The sequence below is a fragment of the Nerophis lumbriciformis genome, linkage group LG27, assembly GCF_033978685.3.
Source record: "Nerophis lumbriciformis linkage group LG27, RoL_Nlum_v2.1, whole genome shotgun sequence".
In the NCBI taxonomy this organism is placed as follows: Eukaryota; Metazoa; Chordata; class Actinopteri; order Syngnathiformes; family Syngnathidae; genus Nerophis; species Nerophis lumbriciformis.
In genome coordinates this window covers 12,907,501-12,929,989 of record NC_084574.2, presented here as the reverse complement: position 1 = coordinate 12,929,989, position 22,489 = coordinate 12,907,501, and the positions used below count along the sequence as shown (strand labels likewise).

The 22,489-nt window shown below is 40.0% G+C and overlaps 1 protein-coding gene and 1 long non-coding RNA gene across 3 annotated transcripts in view; one reads left to right on the top strand and one right to left on the bottom strand.

Moving 5' to 3' along the window:
* Positions 1–11,421, top strand: part of LOC133570149 (uncharacterized) — a 165,528-nt gene extending 154,107 nt beyond the window's left edge. Inside the window, exons 3-4 of one of the 2 annotated variants that reach the window (XR_009810055.2) lie at positions 4,411–4,646; positions 9,962–11,421. This is a non-coding gene — a long non-coding RNA (uncharacterized lncRNA). Of the gene's footprint in view, positions 1–4,410; positions 4,647–9,961 lie in introns of those variants that run through there. The other variant, XR_012051245.1, reaches the window with a different exon arrangement.
* Positions 1–22,489, bottom strand: part of LOC133570146 (voltage-dependent calcium channel gamma-5 subunit) — a 46,192-nt gene that overhangs the window by 1,089 nt on the left and 22,614 nt on the right. The window contains exons 3-6 of the mRNA XM_061922854.2: positions 16,199–16,285; positions 9,975–10,115; positions 6,059–6,204; positions 4,391–4,670 (exon numbers count right to left, since the gene is read on the bottom strand). Coding sequence (XP_061778838.1) covers positions 4,407–4,670; positions 6,059–6,204; positions 9,975–10,115; positions 16,199–16,285 — 638 coding nt within the window. The 3' untranslated portion in view covers positions 4,391–4,406. The remainder of the gene's footprint in view (positions 1–4,390; positions 4,671–6,058; positions 6,205–9,974; positions 10,116–16,198; positions 16,286–22,489) is intronic.

The following is a 22,489-nucleotide window of genomic DNA, read 5'->3' as shown; positions in this document are numbered from 1 at the left end:
CTATTCAGGGACAAAGGACCTCGGTAGCATGGCAAGAAATGGCGGCAGTTTGTTCCCGCACACGAGCGAGCTAAACCCCCTGGATGTCTTGGCTCACACCGTCCCTTATGCCACCGAAGATGATCAAGAGAAGAATATCGACCCTAGCTTCCCTGGCTTGCTGACATCAACTCCAAAACTGGACAGATCAGCTTTCAGGAAAAGATAGCGGATGAGGGTATGTCTACAGAATATATTAATTGATGTAAATTGGGCTGTCTGCACTCTCAAAGTGCATGTTGTTGCCAAATGTATTTCATATGCTGTAAACCTAGTTCATAGTTGTTAGTTTCCTTTAATACCAAACAAACACATACCAATCGTTGGTTAGAAGGCGATCGCCGAATTCGTCCTCGCTTTCTCCCGTGTCGCTGGCTGTCGTGTTGTTTTCGTCGGTTTCGCTTGCATACGGTTCAAACCGATATGGCTCAATAGCTTCAGTTTCTTCTTCAATTTCATTTTCGCTACCTGCCTCCACACTACAACCATCCGTTTCAATACATTCGTAATTTGTTGAATCGCTTAAGCCGCTGAAATCCGAGTCTGAATCCGAGCTAATGTCGCTATAGCTTGCTGTTCTTTCCGCCATGTTTGTTTGTGTTGGCTTCACTATGTGACGTCACAGGAAAATGGACGGGTGTATATAACGATGGTTAAAATCAGGCACTTTGAAGCTTTTTTTAGGGATATTGCGTGATGGGTAAAATTTTGAAAAAAACTTCGAAAAATATAATAAGCCACTGGGAACTGATTTTTAATGGTTTTAACCCTTCTGAAATTGTGATAATGTTCCCCTTTAAGCATTCAGACAAGCAACAACAAGGAAAGGTGACAGAAGAAGGTTAAAAATATATAATACATCTATGTGTGGCAGCCTAGGAGAAAGTTATGTACAAGTTTCTCTTTTGCATCTATTTGCACATAACTGTGGTGCGTTCAAAGACCCTCGATTAAAGTTAGAAACAGAGGTGTCAGAAAGTTTTAAAGACAAGGGGAGACTTAACCCCCACGACATGTTGAACATATGTATGATTCCTATTACCCACTGATGATAGTCCTATTAATTAATCCTATTAATATTCACTGATCTCTACATCATATTAGATGAATAATGATTCACCCTATATCATGGTGGCATGATTATTTAAAATCATGTGTCGGCCTCTTTATATTGAATTTGTTGCCATTATGTATATATATATATATATATATATATATATATATATATATATATATATATATATATATATATATATATATATATATATATATATATATATATATATTAGGGCTGATACAACTAATCGATTAAAATCGATTATAAAAATAGCTGGTTGAGAAATGTTGTTCTTAATCTGTTTGACAATTTGCTCACGCATTTGTTGACAAAGTGGTGACCCTCGCCCCATCCTTGTTTGTGAATGACTGAGCATTTCATGGAAGCTGCTTTTATACCCAATCATGGCACCCACCTGTTCCCAATTAGCCTGTTCACCTGTGGGATGTTCCAAATAAGAGCATTCCTCAACTTTCTCAGTCTTTTTTGCCACTTGTGCCAGCCTTTTTGAAACATGTTGCAGGCATTAAATTCCAAATGAGCTAATATTTGCAATATTTCCAGTTCTAACGTTAAGTATCTTGTCTGTGCAGTCTATTCAATTGAGTATAGGTTGAAAAGGATTTGCAAATCATTGTATTTTGTCTTGGGGTTTGTAGAATAAACTTTCACCAGCTACGAGGCGAGAAAGCAGCTCACCAGCCTATAATAATAATAATAACTGGGATTTATATAGCGCTTTTCTAAGTACCCAAAGTCGCTTTACATGTAGAACCCATCAATCATTCACACCTGGTGGTGGTAAGCTACTTTCATAGCCACAGCTGCCCTGGGGTAGACTGACGTTGTGCTGCTATGATGTCAACATAGCAGCACAAGCTGTTAGCTCCCTCTCGTCACAGCCCCGCAAAAATTTTTTTTTTGTGTTAGCGCTTATAATAACAATATTGCTAATACTTGGCCAATATTCAAGTCACGAAGGTAAATGGGGTATTGTTGGCGCTTTTTTAGAGGGATTTATGGGTGGAATAGAGGGCCCTCCATTGACTCCGTTATAAGCAGACTTTTATTCACATTTATTTACAAGATGGATTTTTTTTTTGTTGTATGCATTCTATCGTTTTGTCTCTCATAATGATTGTGAACGATAGGCAAAATTGGAAAAAAGTGCCCTTTGACAGACGAGTTTTGTAGATCAACTTTACGTGTGATATCAAGTTTGCACCTTTTAGTACAGGGGTCGGCAACCCGCGGCTCTAGAGCTGCATGCGGCTCTTTAGCGCCGCCCTAGTGGCTCTCTGGAGCTTTTTCAAAAAATGTATGAAAAATGGAAAAAGATGAGGGGAAAAAAATCTATTTTTGTTTTAATATGGTTTCTGTAGGAGGACAAACATGACACAAATCTCCCTAATTGTTACCAAGCACACTGTTTATATTAAACATGCTTCACTGATTCGAGTATTTGGCGAGCGCCATTTTGTCCTACTAATTTTGGTGGTCCTTGAACTCACCGTAGTTTGTTTACATGTATAACTTTCTCCGACTTTCTAGGACGTGTTTTATGCCACTTCTTTTTCTGTCTCATTTTGTCCACCAAACTTTTAAGGTTGTGCATGAAAGGTGAGTTTTGTTGATGTTATTGACTTGTGTGGAGTGCTAATCAGACATATTTGGTCACTGCATGACTGCAAGCTAATCGATGCTAACATGCTATTTAGGCTAGCTATATGTACATATTGCATCATTATGCCTCATTTGTAGCTATATTTGAGGTCATTTAGTTTCATTTAAGTCCTCTTAATTCCATGACACACTATGTAATATGGCTTTTAATTTTTTGCGGCTCCAGACAGATTTGTTTTTGTATTTTTGGTCCATTATGGCTCTTTCAACATTTTGGGTTGCCGACCCCTGCTTTAGTAGATCAGGCCACAAGTCTGTGTGTGTGTGGGGAGGCAATGTTTGGGTTTAGGGTTCAGGAGTCTTGTGTATTGGGCCTAGAATGTGGCGTTAGGAGATCGCAAAAAGCCGCTGCCTGACCAGGGCTCAGAAAATCTGCAGAGACTCCTCCCACCCCCACCAAGGACTGTTTTCACTGCTGGACTCTAGAACAGGCATGTGATTTTTCCGTCTAAAGTCGGAATTCCATCTTTTTTAATCTCGGGGAAAAAAAATAATTATCTCCCGTTTTTCCGTTTTTTTTCCGACCCTAAATCAAGATTCGAGACGTAGTTTATATTACGCCGTAGTTGATTGGTCGATATGTTCCTTGTGACCAATCAGGACATCTGAATGATGACGTTAATAACGTCATCATTCATAATGGTTATTACCGCCATTTTCCATATGTAAACGATGTGGGTTCTCGAGAGAAAGGACACTTTACGAGTAAAAGAAATTGATAAACATGTCAAAAATAAGTTTCGATGGGACTGGATGGAAAGGGAAATCACTGATACTGTTGGGAAGAAGGAAGTTACGACTTTGTTCGGTGATTTTATTCGGAAAATCGATCGTCCCGGAAAGGTTTTGTGCACGTGGTGTCATGATAATATTGACTATGGATCACGAGGTTTCAAGGCTTTGGAAGTACATGCGAAACGCCAAAAACATATGAAACAACTTGAAGCAAGGTGTGTTCTATTAATGATGTTTTCATGTCTTTAAACACTAAAATATTTTCTTCAAATGGTGCTGTCTTTGTTAATTTTAGCATGTTAAATTGGTGAAAAACCAGGAGCTTCAGGGGACGTCGCCCCCCTTCGTCCCCCAGACCCCCGGAAATTTTTTCAGTCTTTTTCATTGTGGTCAAATCACATGCCTGCTCTAGAAAGAGGTTCCGACTCTAGAAAGAGGTTCCGCAGCCTCCGAAGCAGAACTGTAACAGCTTCTTCCCTCAGGCCGTCAGACTCTTGATCGCATCATAACAATCCCCTCAACTCCTCCCAAAATGGATTAACTCGCTGGAATAAAAAAGACAACATAACATCCATCCATAAACCTGGATGCATATGAAAAAGTGCAATATATTTATCTGTACAGCAATCTATTTATTTATATCTGCACCTTATTGCTTTTTTATCCTGCACTACCGTGGGCTAATGCAACAAAATTGTGTTCTTATCTGTACTGTAAAGTTCAAATTTGAATGACAATAAAAAGGAAGTCTAAGTCTGTGCCTAGGACACATGTTTGTTTGAAGTGGAACTAGCAAGACTATCCCTACTCTTAGCTCAAGACTACTTCTTCATTTCTACTATTGTGGAAGTAGTGACTCGTCAATGTCTAAACCACCTTTCCATCCTGTGTTTCAGCACGGCGACGACGACATCTGCTCGTACTCGGGACACTTGAGGAGGGCGGGGTAGTTGGACGAGTTCATCTGGAGGGAGGCCTCGGAGGAGATGGAGGACGGGCTGCGGCCACGCCCGGCCCAGGCGTCCGGGTGGAGGAACTGGCCCGAGTAGTCGGAGCAGTTGCTGAGTCGAGGGCGGTAGAAGCCTTGGTGGGGCCGATACATTTCCGCTGCCGTGTAGCGCTTCATGAACAGGTACACCGACATCACGCCCGCCGTCTGGAACAGTAGTCGGAATATTAGCAAAGGCAGCTGACCAGGAAGTGATATGTGTTTATAACACAATTAGAACGTGCACAGAGTTTAACCAATTTTACAAATGCAGTTTTTCAAACACTGCTATCAGGTGTGAAGGACCCCTTAGGGGCGATGGACAGCTGACTAGCGCTTATACAGCAGCAGCCGGCCTCCGTAGCTCCCACTCCCTCCCCTCTGTTGCAAGTTTTGTTGATTCTATGTACCGTATTTTTCGGAGTATACTGTAAGTCGCTCCGGAGTATAAGTCGCACCGGCCGAAAATGCATAATAAAGAAGGAAAAAAACATATATAAGTCGCATTTTGGGGGGGAAATGTATTTGATAAAAGCCAACACCAAGAATAGACATTTGAAAGGCAATTTAAAATAAATAAAGAATAGTGAACAACAGGCTGAATAAGTGTACGTTATATGAGGCATAAATAACCAACTGAGAAGGTGCCTGGTATGTTAACGTAACATATTATGGTAAGAGTCATTCAAATAACTATAACATATAGAACATGCTATACGTTTACCAAACAATCTGTCACTCCTAATCGCTAAATCCCATGAAATCTTATACGTCTAGTCTCTTACGTGAATGAGCTAAATAATATTATTTGATACTTTATGATAATGTGTTAATAATTTCACACATAAGTCGCTCCTGAGTATAAATAAGTCGCACCCCCGGCCAAACTATGAAAAAAACTGCGACTTATAGTCCGAAAAATAGGGTAACTTGTTTATGTGTGCTATGGCTATGAGGTTTTTTCCCTTGGCCTCAGTCTGGACCCCCTCCCTGGAGTCCAGCCTTTGACTGAATATTTTTTTACCCCCTTTTTCTCACCTTTTTTTTTGTAATGGGCGCCGTCAGCGATCTTTTTTTCTGTTTCCCTGTAATGTTTGTCTGATCTTGAATGGGATTGTGCATCACAAAAATATACTTGAACAGTGTTTATGTTGTGTATAATGTGTATTTATAATATGCTGTGCAAAAGAAATGTCATATTTTTAGGAAGCTCATCTTGTATTTGACTTTGTTTATAGGGTTAGGCGCAATAAGTGTTCAACTTCAGCCTAAACCCTTTCGGTCTGCAACATTTTCAATTTATGAACTGTTTGTTTATGTAAAACTGTTTGTTTATTTTGTTGACCACTGACCGAAGAAATGATAATAAAACTAAAAAAAAATTCAGTTCATAAAATTAAAAATGCAAAAGATTAAGTTACATAAATTCAGTGTCGAAACAAGCTTTGTAATAAAGACACAAATTAACCTCCACAGAGCTCCATCACAGAACCTATTAAGCCTGTAAGTTGATTCACGTCAGTTAGTTTTGATGTCATTTTTACGCTCATGTTTACCTCAGTGAGGAGGAAGGAGATGGCAGCGAAGGCAAAGGACCAGCCGTACTTGTAGCTGAAGTAGGCCTCGTTGCTTTTGGTCCTGTTTAACATTTCATCATTGATGTTGGAGATGTACAAGACGAGACCGACGACCAGAGAGAGACCTGCAGGCAGCACACAAGCAACAAGTTAGTCTCACTAACACCATTTTATGATTTTTTTTTCTACATTTAAAACCCTTCCTTGTGGTATTCTTGGTCAAACATGTTGCATAGATGATGTTTTACAGATCATCTTCAAGCCGCTTTCTGACAGTCGCTTCAGGATGCGCCGTTTTGTCAGTAGACTCCATATGAAAGCACTAAAAGCTACAACATGGCTGCCGGGGAGACGAAGCTGTCGAAGTGGAGGCACGTAAAAAAATAAGACCGACCACAAAATTGGTGCATCCCGAAGAGACGGTCAGAAAGCGACTTGAAGACGGTCTGTAAAACATAATCTATGCAACATTTGGACCAAATAACCACCATTACCGTATTTTTCGAACTATAAGGCGCACTTAAAATCCTTTCATTTTCTCAAAAATCGACGATGCGCCTTTATAACCAGGTGCGCCTAAAGTACGGAATCATTCTGGTTGTGCTTACTGACCTCAAAGCAATTTTATTTGGTACATGGTGTAATGATAAGTGTGACCAGTAGATGGCAGTCACACATAAGAGATAAGGACGGACTGCAATATGACGCCAGTAAACAACACCAAAACTTTAAACTTAAAATCGGGACGGTATAGCTCGGTTGGTAGAGCGGCTGTGCCAGCAACTTGAGGGTTCCAGGTTCGATCCCCGCTTCCGCCATCCTAGTCGCTGCCGTTGTGTCCTTGGGCAAGACACTTTACCCAACTGCTCCCAGTACCACCCACACTGGTTTAAATGTCACTTAGATATTGGGTTTCACAATGTAAAGAGCTTTGAGTCACTTGAGAAAAAGCGCTATATAAATGTAATTCACTTCACTTCACTAAATGTTCCATTGAAAATAAAGAAAAAACACACGGTGCTCAAAACTCTGTCAAAATGTTTTATTACGACTTTGAAGCCGCACCGCTTGATGGATTGTCGGCCCATTACAGCTACCGTAGTCAGAAGTACGAGTATTATTATGGTATGTGTATGAGGACAGCAAAATGGCACTCATTAGCGGACGTATCATCTGGCGTTTTGTTTCACAATATTATGCAAAACCAACTTTCCTTACCTTCTGGTACCTGCTGATGTGTATTTGAGATCTGCATAAGTCCTGAAAATTTGCGCAAGTCCGCCGCTGTAGTCCGTGACGACGCCGTAGTCGATAAGCTTCTTCTTTGTCTCTATCTTCTGCTGTTGCCATTTCTAATATAAAGTAGTGTGAAGTTCTAACTTATATAAAGTTAAAGTTAAAGTACCACTGACATTCACACACAAAATAGGTGTGGTGAAATTACCCTCTGCATTTGACCCATCCCCTTGTTCCACCCTCTGGGAGGTGAGGGGAGCAGTGAGCAGCAGCGGTGGCCACGCTTGGGAATCATTTTGGTGATTTAACCCCAAATTCCAACTCTTGATGCTGAGTGCCAAGCAGGGAGGTAATGGCTCCCATTTTTATAGTCTTTGGTATGACTTTGAAGTCCCAACCTACCGATCTCAAGGCGGACACTCTAACCACTAGGCCACTGAGCAAGCATATCTTGCTATGGAAGTGCTAAAAACCACCAGTGTAGTGGGTTTACATTATTCACCCACGGAACTTGCCCTTATGTGGGCTCTGTACCGAGGATGTCGTTGTGGCTTGTGCAGCCCTTTGAGACACTTGTGATTTAGGGCTATATAAATAAACATTGATTGATTGATTGAACTTAAGTTATTAGAGAGTTCCAGTTGGACGGTTTTTCATGGGACACATTGTTGCACTAGTGAGCCACGGATGAGGAGATGCTGCTCCGTTATTGATTGAAGTAAAGTCTGAATGTCATTAAAACAGTTAGCTCCATCTTTTGACACTTCTCCCACCCCCATCCTTGCACGCTACACCGCTACAACAAAGATGACGGGGAGAAGACGCTGCCGAAGGTGAGCCACGTAAATAAGACCACCCACAAAAACGGTGCATACATATGTAGAAAGCGACTTGAAGATGATCTGTAAAACATCATCTTTGCAACATGTTGACCAAAGAACCACCATTACATGTTATGTAGACCACAAGGTAGTGTTTTAGATTTAGAAAAAAAATCATAATATGACTCCTTTAATGCGCCTTATAAACCGGTGCACCTTTTGTATGAAAAAAGACCTGAATAGACCCGCTCATAGGCCTTATAATCCGGTGCACCCTATGGTCCAGAAAATGCGGTACATGTTATGTAGACCACAAGAAAGTGTTTTAAATGTAGAAAACAATTATCATGTGACCCCTTTAAGGTTTATGAACCTAAGAGGTTGTCCGTGCACTAAAAGGGAAACATTCCATAATCAAACCATGCTTTGAAATGGAGCTCCGCTATAAAGTGTGTACGTATGCATCATGTGCTTGATATACCGTAATTTCCGGACTATAAGCCACTACTTTTTTCCCTCGTTCTGGTCCCTGCGGCTTACACGACGGTGCGGCTTCCGGTCATCAGGTGCGCGCACTACCGAGGATGCGCGAGACCGAGGCAGACATCCGGCGCCAGGTAAGAGAGAAAGCAAAACAAAGAGTAGGAGAGCGTCAGCGACAGTTTGCGCGAAGGAAGTGTTCATGCAAACACCCTCAATATGGAAACCAAACGGAGAAGTGCATATGATGCTGCTTTTAAGTTAAAGGCAATAGATCTGGCTGTCAAAGAAGGAAATAGAGCTGCTGCACGTACCCTTGACATCAATCCACGATCATCAACGGCTTTCGAAAAGCTGGACTGCTGCGTCGTGATGATGAAGAGGACGGCGTAACGGCTGACGAAGCCGGAGCCGTTGATTCCACTGACGAAGAGGAAGGTTTTGAGAGCGAGAACAAAGGAGAGAGAGTGGCTGACGATGCCATTTTGGACCTGTTCTTCTCCGACACCGATGAAGAGGATTTCAGTGGTTTTAGTACGCAGGAGGAAGACGATGACACAATGATTAAAGACTGACTGGCCGCGGGACTGCACTTTTACTGCCGTGTTACAGGCGAGTACTTTGTATTACTTTGCACCGTTGTATTATTTGTACTATGCACGAATGCTGTTCGCCATGTCAAAGATGTGAAAGTTTGATTGAATGATTGAAAGATTTATTGTTAATAAATGGGACGCTTTGCGTTCCCAGTCATCTCTGTCCCGACAATCCCCTCCGTGGTAGCAGGAACCCCTATATACTACGGTAATTACAAATCAAAACGCCTGCGGCTTATCGTCGGGTGCGGCTTATATATGGAGCAATCTGTATTTTCCACTAAATTTAGCTGGTGCGGCTTATAGTCAGGTGCGGCTTATAGTCCGGAAATTACGGTAATTCAGTTTCAAGCAGAACACTTGCATGATTCTGCAAATATTGCAAGGCTTGTGCGTTAAAATGACACATTTTTTCATTGCAACCCGATAATTTGCTTTCATTTTGAGCATGGGAGTTACAAACCATGACATGGCATCCACCCATCTACTTTCTACCGCTTGATTGATTGATTGAGACTTTTATTAGTAGATTGCACAGTTCAGTACATATTCCGTACAATTGACCACTAAATGGTAACACCCGAATAAGTTTTTCAACTTGGTCCACGTAATCAATACTCACGCTTACCCTGTTAAAGTCAAATGCCACGGGGGAGCTGGAACCTAGCTGACTGAGTAAAGGTGATGTTTGATACTTCACTTCAGGCATGTACACCAAATAATCCTGACTGTAGATGTGATCTCTCCAGGTGAGTAGAATACCTGACAGGATGAAGAAGATTCCCGAAACAAAAGCCAGGATGGTGCGATGAGGTCGAATGTGGCCGATGTTGCTGAGGACAAAACCAATGAACATGAAGAAGAGGCTGACCAGAGGGAAAGGTGTGGCTGAGCGAATCATCTCTGCAACAAAAGAAGAAAATAATCCATAAAAAACAAAAAAACAAAAACCAATTTTTTCAGATTTGGACAGCAGCCTGTACTTTGTCTGTGGAATGACACCTGTGTGAAAGTGTAAAGTTTAACACCCAGGACTCACTCTGTCTGTCCTGTAGTGTTGAAAGTAGTGCTGTCACACAATTACTTTTTAAATCTGATTAAGCACACTTTGTCATTTTGGTTAGTCATGATTTATTGCAGTTAATTATTCGATAGCATTAACCCCAAGACATACTTAGTATGTCCTGTTGTGTTGATAGCAGTGCTGTCAAACAATTAAAAAAAAAATCTGATTACTTTCACTTTTGCAATTTGATTACCGTATTTTTCGGACTATAAGTCGCAGTTTTTTTCATAATTTGGCCGGCGGTGCGACTTATACTCAGGAGCGACTTATGCGTGAAATGATTAACACATTACTGTAAAATATCAAATAATATTATTTAGCTCATTCACGTAAGAGACTAGACGTATAAGATTTTATGGGATTTAGCGATTAGGAGTGACAGATTGTTTGGTAAACGTATAGCATGTTCTATATGTTATAGTTATTTGAATGACTCTTAAGTTAACATACCAGGCACGTTCTCAGTTGGTTATTTATGCCTCATATAACGTACACTTATTCAGCCTGTTGTTCACTATTCGTTATTTGTTTTAAATTGCCTTTCAAATGTCTATTCTTGGTGTTGGGTTTTATCAAATACATTTCCCCAAAAAATGCGACTTATACTCCAGTGCGACTTATATATGTTTTTTTCCTTCTTTGTTATGCATTTTCGGCCGGTGCGACTTATACTCCGGAGCGACTTATAGTCCGAAAAATACAGTAGTCACCTTTTTGAATTTTGATTAGTCATGGTTAATCACAATTAAGTGCATGCTTGCATAACACCCGAGACTCACTTATTCTGTCCTGTTGCGTTGAAAGCGGTGTTGTCAAGCATTAGTTTTAAAATCCGATTAAGCACACTTTGTCATTTTGATTAGTCATGATTAATTGCAGTTAATTATTTGATAGCATTAACCCCAAGACATACTTATTATGTCCTGTTGTGTTGAAAGCAGTGCTGTCAAACAATTTTAAAAAATCCGATTACTCTCACTTTTGCAATTTGATTAATCATGATTATTCACAGGTAACTACTTGCTTGCATAACACCCCAAACAGACATATTCTGTCCCGTTGTGTTGAAAGTAGTGCTGACAAACATTTATTTTACAAATCGGATTATTCACTTTTGGATGTTGATTGTAATTAATCGCGTTTAATGATTTGTTTTGTCCTTTCTTCAAGTGCCGTTCTGTCTTCTAGACGTCCATAGCAATTCTACTCATATGGAGTCTTCATTCATCCAAGCAACGTTTGTAAGTTTTATAAATCTAACTAAAACCATTCTGACTTACTAAACCGTCTCATGTGTGACATACTTGCCAACCTTGAGACCTCCGATTTCGGGAGGTGGGGGGAGGGGGTGGGCGTGGTCGGGGTGGGACGGGGGCGTGGTTGGGGGCGTGGCTAAAAGGGGAGGAGTATATTTACAGCTAGAATTCACCAAGTCAAGTATTTCATATATATATATATATATATATATATATATATATATATATATATATATATATATAAGAAATACAAGTATTTCATATATATAAGAAATACTTGACGTTCAGTGAATTCTAGCTATATATATATATATATATATATATATATATATATATATATGTGTATATATATATATATTTATTTTATTATATATATATATATATATACGTACATATATACGTATTTATTTTATTATATATATATATATATATAATAAAATAAATACTTGGATTTCAGTGTTCATTTATTTACACATATACACACACATAACACTCATTTACTCATTGTTGAGTTAAGGGTTGAATTGTCCATCCTTGTTCTATTCTCTGTCACTATTTTTCGAACCATGCTGAACACCCTCTGATGATGCATTGCTGTGTGGCACGCACAAAAGGGCTTTCATCAAATGCACTAGATGGCAGTATTGTCCTGTTTAAGAGTGTCACAACATTGCTGTTTACGGCAGACCAACTGCTTTACGGTATACAAAAACGTGACTTCTGTTGTTGTGTGTTGTTGCCGCGCTGGGAGGACATTAATGAAACTGCCCAACAATAAACCCACATAAGAAACCAAGAACTCGCCCTCCATCATTCTACAGTTATAACGTGATTGGGCAGGTATGCTGTTTATATTGTGGGTTAGCGGACTCAGGTCCTCATGGACTCAGGTCCTCATGGACCTGAGTCCGCCTGAATTTCGGGAGAAAATTTGTCCCTGGAGGTTTTCGGGAGAGGCGCTGAATTTCGGGAGTCTCCTGAAAAATCCGGGAGGGTTGGCAAGTATGATGTGTGATGTCTGTAGGAGAGTTTTCATCCATATTTGTACGTGCTATCGTAATGTAAAGCAGCTGGTGTCGTTAGCATTAGCTAATATGCTAAGACGTTTACGAGTGTCTGTGTTAGTATTATTAAATTAAAATGGCATTTGTTCCATTTCACAAATTTCTCAGTAAATTCACCAGGATGTCACTGTGGAGTTAGCGAGTCTGTTTAGCTGATTGCACAGCTGGCTTCCGCAGCTAGTGGGTCCATGACGATGACTTCTGTTTTGTTTCATCAGCAGTTTTACTGACACCCTTTGGAAAAAATTAAGGTATGTAAATATTCATTCCCAAAATCTTTCTGTGTAAATAACTAATTTCACAACGTAAATATCTGCAGTTTATAGGCCGGTGCGGCTAATATATGGAAAAATAATTTTTTCTTCTGAAATTTAGTGGGAGCGGCTTATATACCTTATATTCCAGAAATTATGATATTCATGATATATTATAATATCATACCTGCCAACTTTTGAAATCAGAAAAACCTAGTAGCCAGGGTCCAGGGGCCGCAGGCCCCGGTAGGTCCAGGACAAAGTCCTGGTGGGGGGTTCAGGCTCCGCCCACCGACGCAAAATGATTATTAGCATTCAGACAGGTTAAAATGTTGCTAAAACCATCACTTTTCTATCAGTCACAGTGACTTTTCAAAACAAAAATATTACAGCAAAAATCATATGGGTTGATTGACATGTTTATTCTGTAAGCTAACTTCAATAGTTTGAAATTATTTTGACAGTTAATGCCAGTTATCCTGTCAACCTTTCACAAGACTTCAATTTGTTAATTGAAAGTATAAACAGTATAAACACTTTTTACAGTAAACAAATGGTAAAACAGTACTAAACAATTCCATTAAAAAAAAATGGTGTCATTATTAACTTTCTGTCCAAGCTTGTATAATCTACTGCCTTGTTCAATTGTAAAAAATATTCTGTGCCTAAAATTCACATTTCTATCACAATTATCATACTGTAAACATGGTAAGCTAACTTCATTAAAATTAATAGTCCTGTCAATAGCATGGAATTACAATTCAAATGTAGTTTTTTTGTAAGCCTTTCAAAAGAATTCAAAATATGAAAGATTAATGAAAATTAATTTAAGCCATCAGACACTTGAAAAGTGGCACATCACATCTCTAATGTAATCATTTTAACTTTTCAACAGAAATAGCACTGCAAAAATATTAAGGACATACTTCTGTATTTTGGTAGTTATGCTGTCAACATTTAACAAGATTTCTTCAACTTGGACTTGAAAGCATAAATAGTATAAACACTTTTAACAGTAGTAAACAATTCCAATAGATAACATTGGTGTCATTACCTTTTTGTGGCTAAAATCCAAATTTATTCTATCAGATTGATCATACTGCAAAAATGATATGGTAACTTTATGATAAGTTTACTTGAAGTGGCATAAAACACTGAAAGTGATTGTTCCTATAACCCCTTTGTTTCAAATGTTTGTTCCACTTGTGGCAGTCGGGCACCAGCATACCGTCTTTGACAACTTGAAGTGGCATAAAACACTGAAAGTGATTGTTCCTATAACCCCTTTGTTTTAAATGTTTTATGCCACTTGAAGTTGTCAAAGACGTGCTGTGAAATACAGCCGACAGGATTGCGCACCGAACACGAAGCAAGGCCAAAGCGCATGCATGGTGCAGGAGAACAAAGGACTTCTTTCATTTAAGGTTTGTGATAAACCATCAAACTCATTCGTTAAAAGGACTCTATAGTAATATAAAGTGAGTTTTTCTGGACATTATCATGCAAGAAAAGTTTATTTTTGGGACCGCGATCACCGCGTAATGATTTTTAAAGGTTGCATTACAAACATGTAACTGTCCCATGTGATCAGCCAGTGCGATTGGAAGTCCATGCTCAATTATTGCCTCCGTAAATAAAACTTCGGCATTTATCACATCCAAAGAATCTGTTTGGGCGACGAAAAACGTTGAAAGTTTTCCACTTGTATCGCTAGCAACGGCATTAGACTTGTGTTTTTTTGTCCCAACGTGGTCTTTTACATCGCTAATTCCTCCGTGTCTGATCGAAAAATCTTGGTGCAATTCGCGTAGTTTTCACCCTTTTTTTTTTTAAATTAATGAAAAACCGTATTTTTTATCACTGCAACCGTAACCCGGAATAGGTTGATGAAAACCGTACTAATTACGGGAAAACCGGAGTAGTTGGCAGGTATGTAATATGGTACTGTTGTGGCTCTCTGTCTGTCATACTGTGAACGTATTTGACCACCGGTTTTGAGCTACGACTCAGAAATTGTCTTTAGTTTGAGATACCCTCTACTGTGCAGTTTACACCTGGCATAAGGACTTAGCTTCACAAAAAAATAATAATTAGATTTTGTTATCTGCGTTGGGATTTTTTTATATTTGGCAACAGCTACACTGTTGCCAAGTGTAGCTATTAGGGTCCCACGATTCGATTCAATATCGATTCTTGGGGTCACGATTCGATTATAAATCGTTTTTTTCGATTCAACGCGAATCTCGATTCAAAAACGATATTTTCCCGATTCAAAAGGATTCTCTATTCATTCAATACATAGGATTTTAGCAGGATCTACCCCAGTCTGCTGACATGCAAGCAGAGAAGTAGATTTTTGTAAAAAGCTTTTATAATTGTAAAGGACAATGTTTTATCAACTGATTGCAATAATGTACATTTGTTTTAACTATTAAATGAACCGAAAATATGACTTATTTTATCTTTGTGAAAATATTGGACACAGTGTGTTGTCAAGCTTAGGAGATGCAATGCAATCTACATGTAAAGCGACTTTGGGTACTTATAAATCCCAGTTATTATTATTATTATTATTAAGTGTAAGCCACTGTGACACTATTGTTCATTTTTATTTGTATTTATTTATTTTTTTCATAAATGTCTAATAAAAGTGTCAATGAGGGATTTTTAATCACTGCTATGTTGAAATTGTTACAAATATTGATACTGTTGTTGATAATATTCATTTTTGTTTCACTACTTTTGGTTTGTTCTGTGTCGTGTTTGTGTCTCCTCTCAATTGCTCTGTTTATTGCAGTTCTGAGCGTTGCTGGGTCGGGTTTGCTTTTGGAATTGGATTGCATTGTTATGGTATTGCTGTGTATTGTTTTGCTGGATTGATTAATAAAAAAAAATAAAAAAAATAAAAATAATTAAAAATATATATAAAATCGATTTTTGAAAAATGAGAATCGATACTGAATCGTATAACGTGAGCATGGCGATTTGAACTCGAATCGATTTTTTTGCCACACCCCTAATAGCTATGATGTCATCATGTAGAAGGCCTGCTGCTTTGATCTGTGAAGAACATATAGGGACATAGAGTGGTTCTCCTGAAAGCATCACTCTGAAGTCTTACAGCTTGTTTGTGTGCACATGTGCTGCATTCATTCTCCGGGGATTAACCTATCCTTTTTTTAAATCTATAGGGCGAAATGGTACTTTAGAATTGTTTACATGCCAAAGGAATTTGACCAGACTGGCCTTTGCCCATGCGGGACACAGAATTTGCTCCTCATGAACTACAAAGGTCTTTAAAGTGCAGCCCCGCCTGCTACTAAGTGAACAGACCTGACTTACTTACTCAGGACACTAACAGTAGACTCAGAAGTCATCTGGACTTTAGTGGGCATCACATATTCAATGGTAAAACACCGACCTTTCTCTTCCCCTGAAAAGAGAGGCAAAAAAAACAAGCTTTAAATCTTATTTGAGGATATAAAAAACAGTAAATAAAGTTAAAGTAGACAAAACCATACATCAAGCTGTTATTCCAATAATTTAGACCAGTGGTTCTTAGCTTGGGTTCGATCGAACCCTAGGGGTTTGGTGAGTCGGGCTCACACCCGACTCATCGTGTAAATAAAAACTTCTATTACGGATACGGAAACAGCAGAAGTCACACTGATTTGCAGGTGTGTAATTTGTTGTGAGTTTATGCACTGTGTTGGTTTTGTTCTTTGAACAAGGTGATGTTCATGCACGGTTCATTTTGTGCACCAGTAAAAAAACATGGTAACACTTTAGTATGGGGAACATATTCACCATTAATTAGTTGCTTATTAACATGCAAATTAGTAACATATTGGCTCTTAACTAGTCATTATTAAGTACTTATTAATGCCTTATTCGGCATGGCCTTATTATAACATTAACCTTCTAACCCTAACCCTAACCAAATAACTCTAAATTAAGTATTTGTTACTTAGAATATGTTCCCCATACTAAAGTGTTACCAAAAACATATAACTTTGTCTTGAATTTGAAAAAAACCAACATTTTATTTGTCACTAAAGAAGGGTTCAGCGTATCAAACTGGTGGGGTTCGGTACCTCCAGTTAAGAACCACTGATTTAGACCAAGGGCCATTATGATCTTAACTGAATATATTGCAGTAAATTCCACTAAAAATGCTAGAATATGCAAGAGTTTTATGTGGGTTAAGATTAAAGGTGTGGCGAGTTTTTGGCAGAAGCAGAAGTATATCTCTCTGGCGTGAGGGATTGGAACTGCGCAGCAAGTGCTTTTTGCACACTACAAACGGAAAGCTCTCTTCATTTGAGTTCCACAGCCAATGATCTGTGTGTAAGTCCAAGTAGAAACAGCTAAACTGTCAAATATGAACGCTGAAGCGTGACAGAAAAGAGCTGCGGACACACTGGATTGTTCCCCCTAGCAGCAAGTCGTCACTGCAGCAGCCGAGACGTAAAACCATACAGCTGAATTATTGACACACTTGACAGTTGTGATATCATAGACGCACAAGACCCCCCAAAACTTCTAAAAAAATGGACATATTTAATCATACTAAAGACATACTTGCCAACCTTGAGACCACCGATTTCGGGAGGTGGGGGGGGGGGGGGGGGGGGGGGGGGGGGGGGGGGGGGGGGGGGGATATATATATATTTACAGCTAGAATTCACTAAGTCAAGTATTTCATATTATATATATATATATATATATATATACAAGAAATACTTGACTTTCAGTGAATTCTAGCTATAAATATATGTCTTTTAATATATATATATATATAAAATAAATACTTGAATTTCAGTGTTCATTTATTTACACATATACCACTCATCTACTCATTGTTAGTTAAGGGTTGAATTGTCCATCCTTGTTCTATTCTGTCACTATTTTTCTAACCATGCTGATGATGCATTGCTGTGTGGCACGCACAAAAGTGCTTTCATCAAATGCACTAGATGGCAGTATTGTCCTGTTTAAGAGTGTCACAACATTGCTGTTTATGGCAGACAAACTGCTTTACGGTAGACGTGACTGCTGTTGTTGTGTGTTGTTGCCACGTTGGGTCTGGGAGGACGTTAATGAAACTGCCTAACAATAAACCCACATAAGAAACCAAGAACTCGCCCTCTATCATTCTACAGTTATAACGTGATTGGGCAGGTACGCTGTTTATTTTGTGGGAAACCTGAATTACGGGAGATTTTCGGGAGAAAATTTGTCCCGGAGGTTTTCGGGAGAGGCGCTGAATTTCGGGAGTCTCCCGGAAAATCCGGGAGGGTTGGCAAGTATGACTAAAGACAAATAAAATGTCAGTCAATAGGATGCAGGATGTTGCATTGCCAAACAAAGAATGTAAACAGAGAGTTGGCATTGTTATGATTGTGGGCTTCATTGCTATAAAACACATTCCTGTATCACCGCTTTGATCAGACCCTCATTTACATCATTTGGGTTCTGTTGCAAACGGGTTGAATGTTTGCGGTGGTTGTGTTCCCAAGATGCAGAAGGATGCGCTTGTGTAGGTAAAGTGAAGATTTACTTGCATAAATCTTAATAAAAACGCTGTCTGTTTTAGACATTCGGGTGAAGAGAGGGACGGAGCTTACTACCGATCACCACCTGGTGGTGAGTTGGGTCCGATGATGGGGTAGGATGCCGATCAGACCCAAACGCATTGCGAGGGTCCACTGGGAACGTCTAGCCGAGTCTCCCGTCAGAGAGTTTCAATTCCCACCTCCGGAAGAACTTTGAACATGTCACGAGGAAGGCGGTGGACATTGAGTCCGAGTGGACTCCATTGTTGAGGTGGCCAATCGGAGCTGTGGCCGCAAGGTGGTTGGTGCATGTCGTAGTGGTAATTCCACAACCTGCTGGTGGACACGGGATGCCGTCAAGTTGAAGAAAGAGCCCAATCAGGTCCTTTTGGCTAATGCGACCCCGAAGGCAGCGCCCGCGTACTGACAGGCCAAAGGGCACACGGCTTTGGCGGTCGCAGAGGCAAAAACTCGGACATGTGAATAGTTTGTGGAAGCCATGAAGAACGACTTCAGGACGGCTACGAAGCGATTCTAGACCACCATCCGCCGCCTCAGGGGGGGAAGCAATGCACTGACAACACCGTGTATGGTGGGGATGGTGTGCTGCTGATCTCGAGTCAGGATGTTGTAGATCGGTGAAGGGAATACTTAGAAGACCTCCTCAATCCCACCTACACATTTTCCTATGAGCAAGCAGTGCCGGCGGAATCTGTGGGGGGCTATCCTATTTCTCGGGCTGAGGTTTGGCAACGTAGTTAAGAAGCTCCTTAGTGGCTTGGCCCCGGGGTTGGATGTGATTTGCCCGGAGTTCCTTAAGGCTCTGGATGCTGTGGATCTGTCTTGGTTGACAAGACTCTCCAACATTGCGTGGATATCGGAGTCGGTACCTCTGGATTGGGAGACTGGGGTGGTAGTTCCTCTCTTTAAGAAGGGGAACCGGTTGTGGAACTAATGACCAGCTCTATACTCTCGTCAGGGTCCTTGAGCGTTCATGGGAGTGTGCCCAACCAGTCTACATGTGCTTTGTGGACTTGGAGAAGCCATTTGACCATGTCCCTCGGGAAGTGCGCAGAGTATGGGGTATCTGGCTGTCTGATTGTGGCAGTAAGCTCTCTGTATGATCGGTGTCAGAGCTGGCAATAAGTCTGAACCGTTTCCAGTGAGGGTTGGACTCCCTTTGTAACCAATTCTGTTCAAACCAGCTAGCCGGGTGGAACACAAAAGCCAAACGCAACTGTTGCGAGTCGCGAAAGGCAAGGTAGGTATGAATAGCTCTCTGATTAGTGATCAGGAGCAGGTGAGCGTCCCGACCACTAAACAGAGCCAGGTGCAGGAAATCAGCGGCCATGGCAACCAAGGAGGCGCTGAAACAGAAAATCAACACCAAACTAAGAAAACAAACACAAAACGTGATATGACCTGGTATGACAAGTCGTAACAGGCTCTACCACAGATCCCTCTGTAAAATGTTGTGGGATTTTGCCCTATTATTTATTTGCCCGTAACAAAACAGCAAAGCTCATGGTGACATAAGAAATGGAAGTAAACATCACTTAAAACAACATCAATATGAGACAAAAGGCCGCCCTATTAATGGTTCTACACTAACTGCGCCCAATGATAATGGCCAGTGATTATTTGTAGGTCAAACACTGCTCTACAGCAGTTAAGTACGCAATAAGGCCACTCAATTGCCCTTAAAACAAGATAGGGGCGGGGGCCTGGGGGGGGGCAGTAAAGCATCTGTTATCTAATCACACCCATATGACCTGCCTACATACATGTAGTGGACACATTAGAGCCAGCACAGTATGAGGATGGAACAAAAACAGCGGAATTATGAATGTATAAGAAAAATGCATACAACATAATTAATTTAGGATTAGTAACAACAGTGGAGGAGCGGTGGGATCTTTTATAGAGGAACTGCACTATTTTTAAAATGTTGCCTATCCTTCACAATACTTGTGTGACAATAATACATGTCTTTCTCTTTTCTCTCCATTCTAAATAGTAGATCAACACTGGTGGAAAACAACGCAGGTAATGGGGATTCGATGTCTTCCACCTATACAGCCCTCTCAAAAACATCCAAAAACCACCGTCAATATTTTATATGCATGCTGTAAGTATATATGTAATGTACTAACAGGCTCATTCATTATAACATGTAGTATTTACACTATTTTGGCTATTTTAAGCATTACCAAAAACAATAATTTTTGGGCGCATTGATTTCCTTCAACAACAACTACTAATTATGGCAGACTTTGTGAGAGCCAATAATGACTACTTGAGGACAAATGATGATCCAGAACCTTCTCTTTTGGAGCCTGAATATTCAGAAGATGAAGTACACGTTTTAGAAGCTGAGTGCTAGGCCGATCCAGCTATAGTGAAACACTAAGAATCATGTAGCAGTATTAGGTGGATTCCAGATGGACTGGACTCCCACATTTTCTATTAATTTACCAATTCAATAATTATACCCACTCGACATCCATTGCAGCCGATCACTCTGGAGGGAGAGTCCCTTCATCTGCCGAACCTTCTCAAGGTTTCTTCTTTTGCGTTTGTCCTTGCTCGGATGTGGGGTTTTTTTTTTTTTTAATTTATTTATTTATTTTATTTAAAAAAAAAAAAAATTTTTTAGGGGGATTAGACAGAGAGACAAAAACAACAACAGCAAACAACAACAGAGCAACATCAGCAAATACGACATGTACAAATATGATGGTAAAAGTAATAGCAAATAAGCAGTTAGCGAAAAAAAAATAAAAAATAAATAAAAAATAATACAGAAATGACAATGAGCATTATTACACTACAAATGGATCAATACAAATACCAATAGAAATAGCGCTATTGATAATGAACAATACCAATTATTTACTTTTATTAACAATACAGTTGTTCAAATGCAACAATACATATACGTAATGATAACTTGAGATACGAAAGAATGCAGAAAAATGGAGGGGGAGAAAGAGAAGCAACCTACATTAACCTTGTAGATTGTTATAGTAACAATAGGTTAAGCTTTGTCAGTGTGCCATGTGTTACACCCAGTTTACCCTAGGGCAACAACGTTAATATATGTTTGATGAAACGTGATTATGTGCATGAGTGTAAGTATGCATATGTACTTGTATATGTACAGAATGTGTATATCGGATGTGGGTTTGGATCAGGGAAAGTTGTTTTGTGAAGCCCTTTTAGACACTTGTGATAAAGGGCTATATAAATAAACGGTCATTGATTGATTGATTAAGTGCTAAACAGGAAATACAAACTACGAACATAATAAAACAATCACTTTCCAAACAATGTCCACTATCACTAGGATGCAGACGGATGGGATGTTTATATCTTTCAGCACTAGACTAATTTGATGATCATCATAATCCTCACTCCCCAAGTAAAAAAAAAAAAAAGTGGGAGCAAAGGAGCATATTGTTGTGTCTTCCTTGCAATGTCAGAATCAGAAATACTTTATTAATCCCCGAGGGGAAATTCAGAAACTAACTTTGGATCTGAGTTAGTTGTCAACTTCTCAGCTTATAGTAGACGTTGTACAGTAAATAGAGTGTCCGCCTTGAGATCGCTAGGTTGTGAGTTCAAACCCCGGCCGAGTCATACCAAAGACTATAAAAATGGGACTCATTAACTCCCTGCTTGACACTCAGCATCAAGGGTGGGAATTGGGGGTTAAATCACCAAAAATGATTCCCGGGCGTGGCACCGCTGCTGCCCACTGCTCCCCTCATCTCCCAGGAGATGGGTCAAATGCAGAGGACAAATTTTCCCCACACCTAGTGTGTGTGTGACAATCATTAGTACTTTAACTTTACTAGAGGTTCTCCCACTTCTACTATCCAAGTGAGCAGGGGCGCCGCTAGGGATTTTGGGCCCCATGAAAAGAATCTTTACAGGGCCCCCAACACAGTGTCATTATTTTTTCTGTATTATAATTTCATCATTATTTGGGGCCTCTCTGGGCCTCCCTCCATCATGGGCCCCTAGAATCCGTCTCCTTTACCCCCCCCTTTTCGGCGCCCCTGCAAGTGAGAGGCATGACT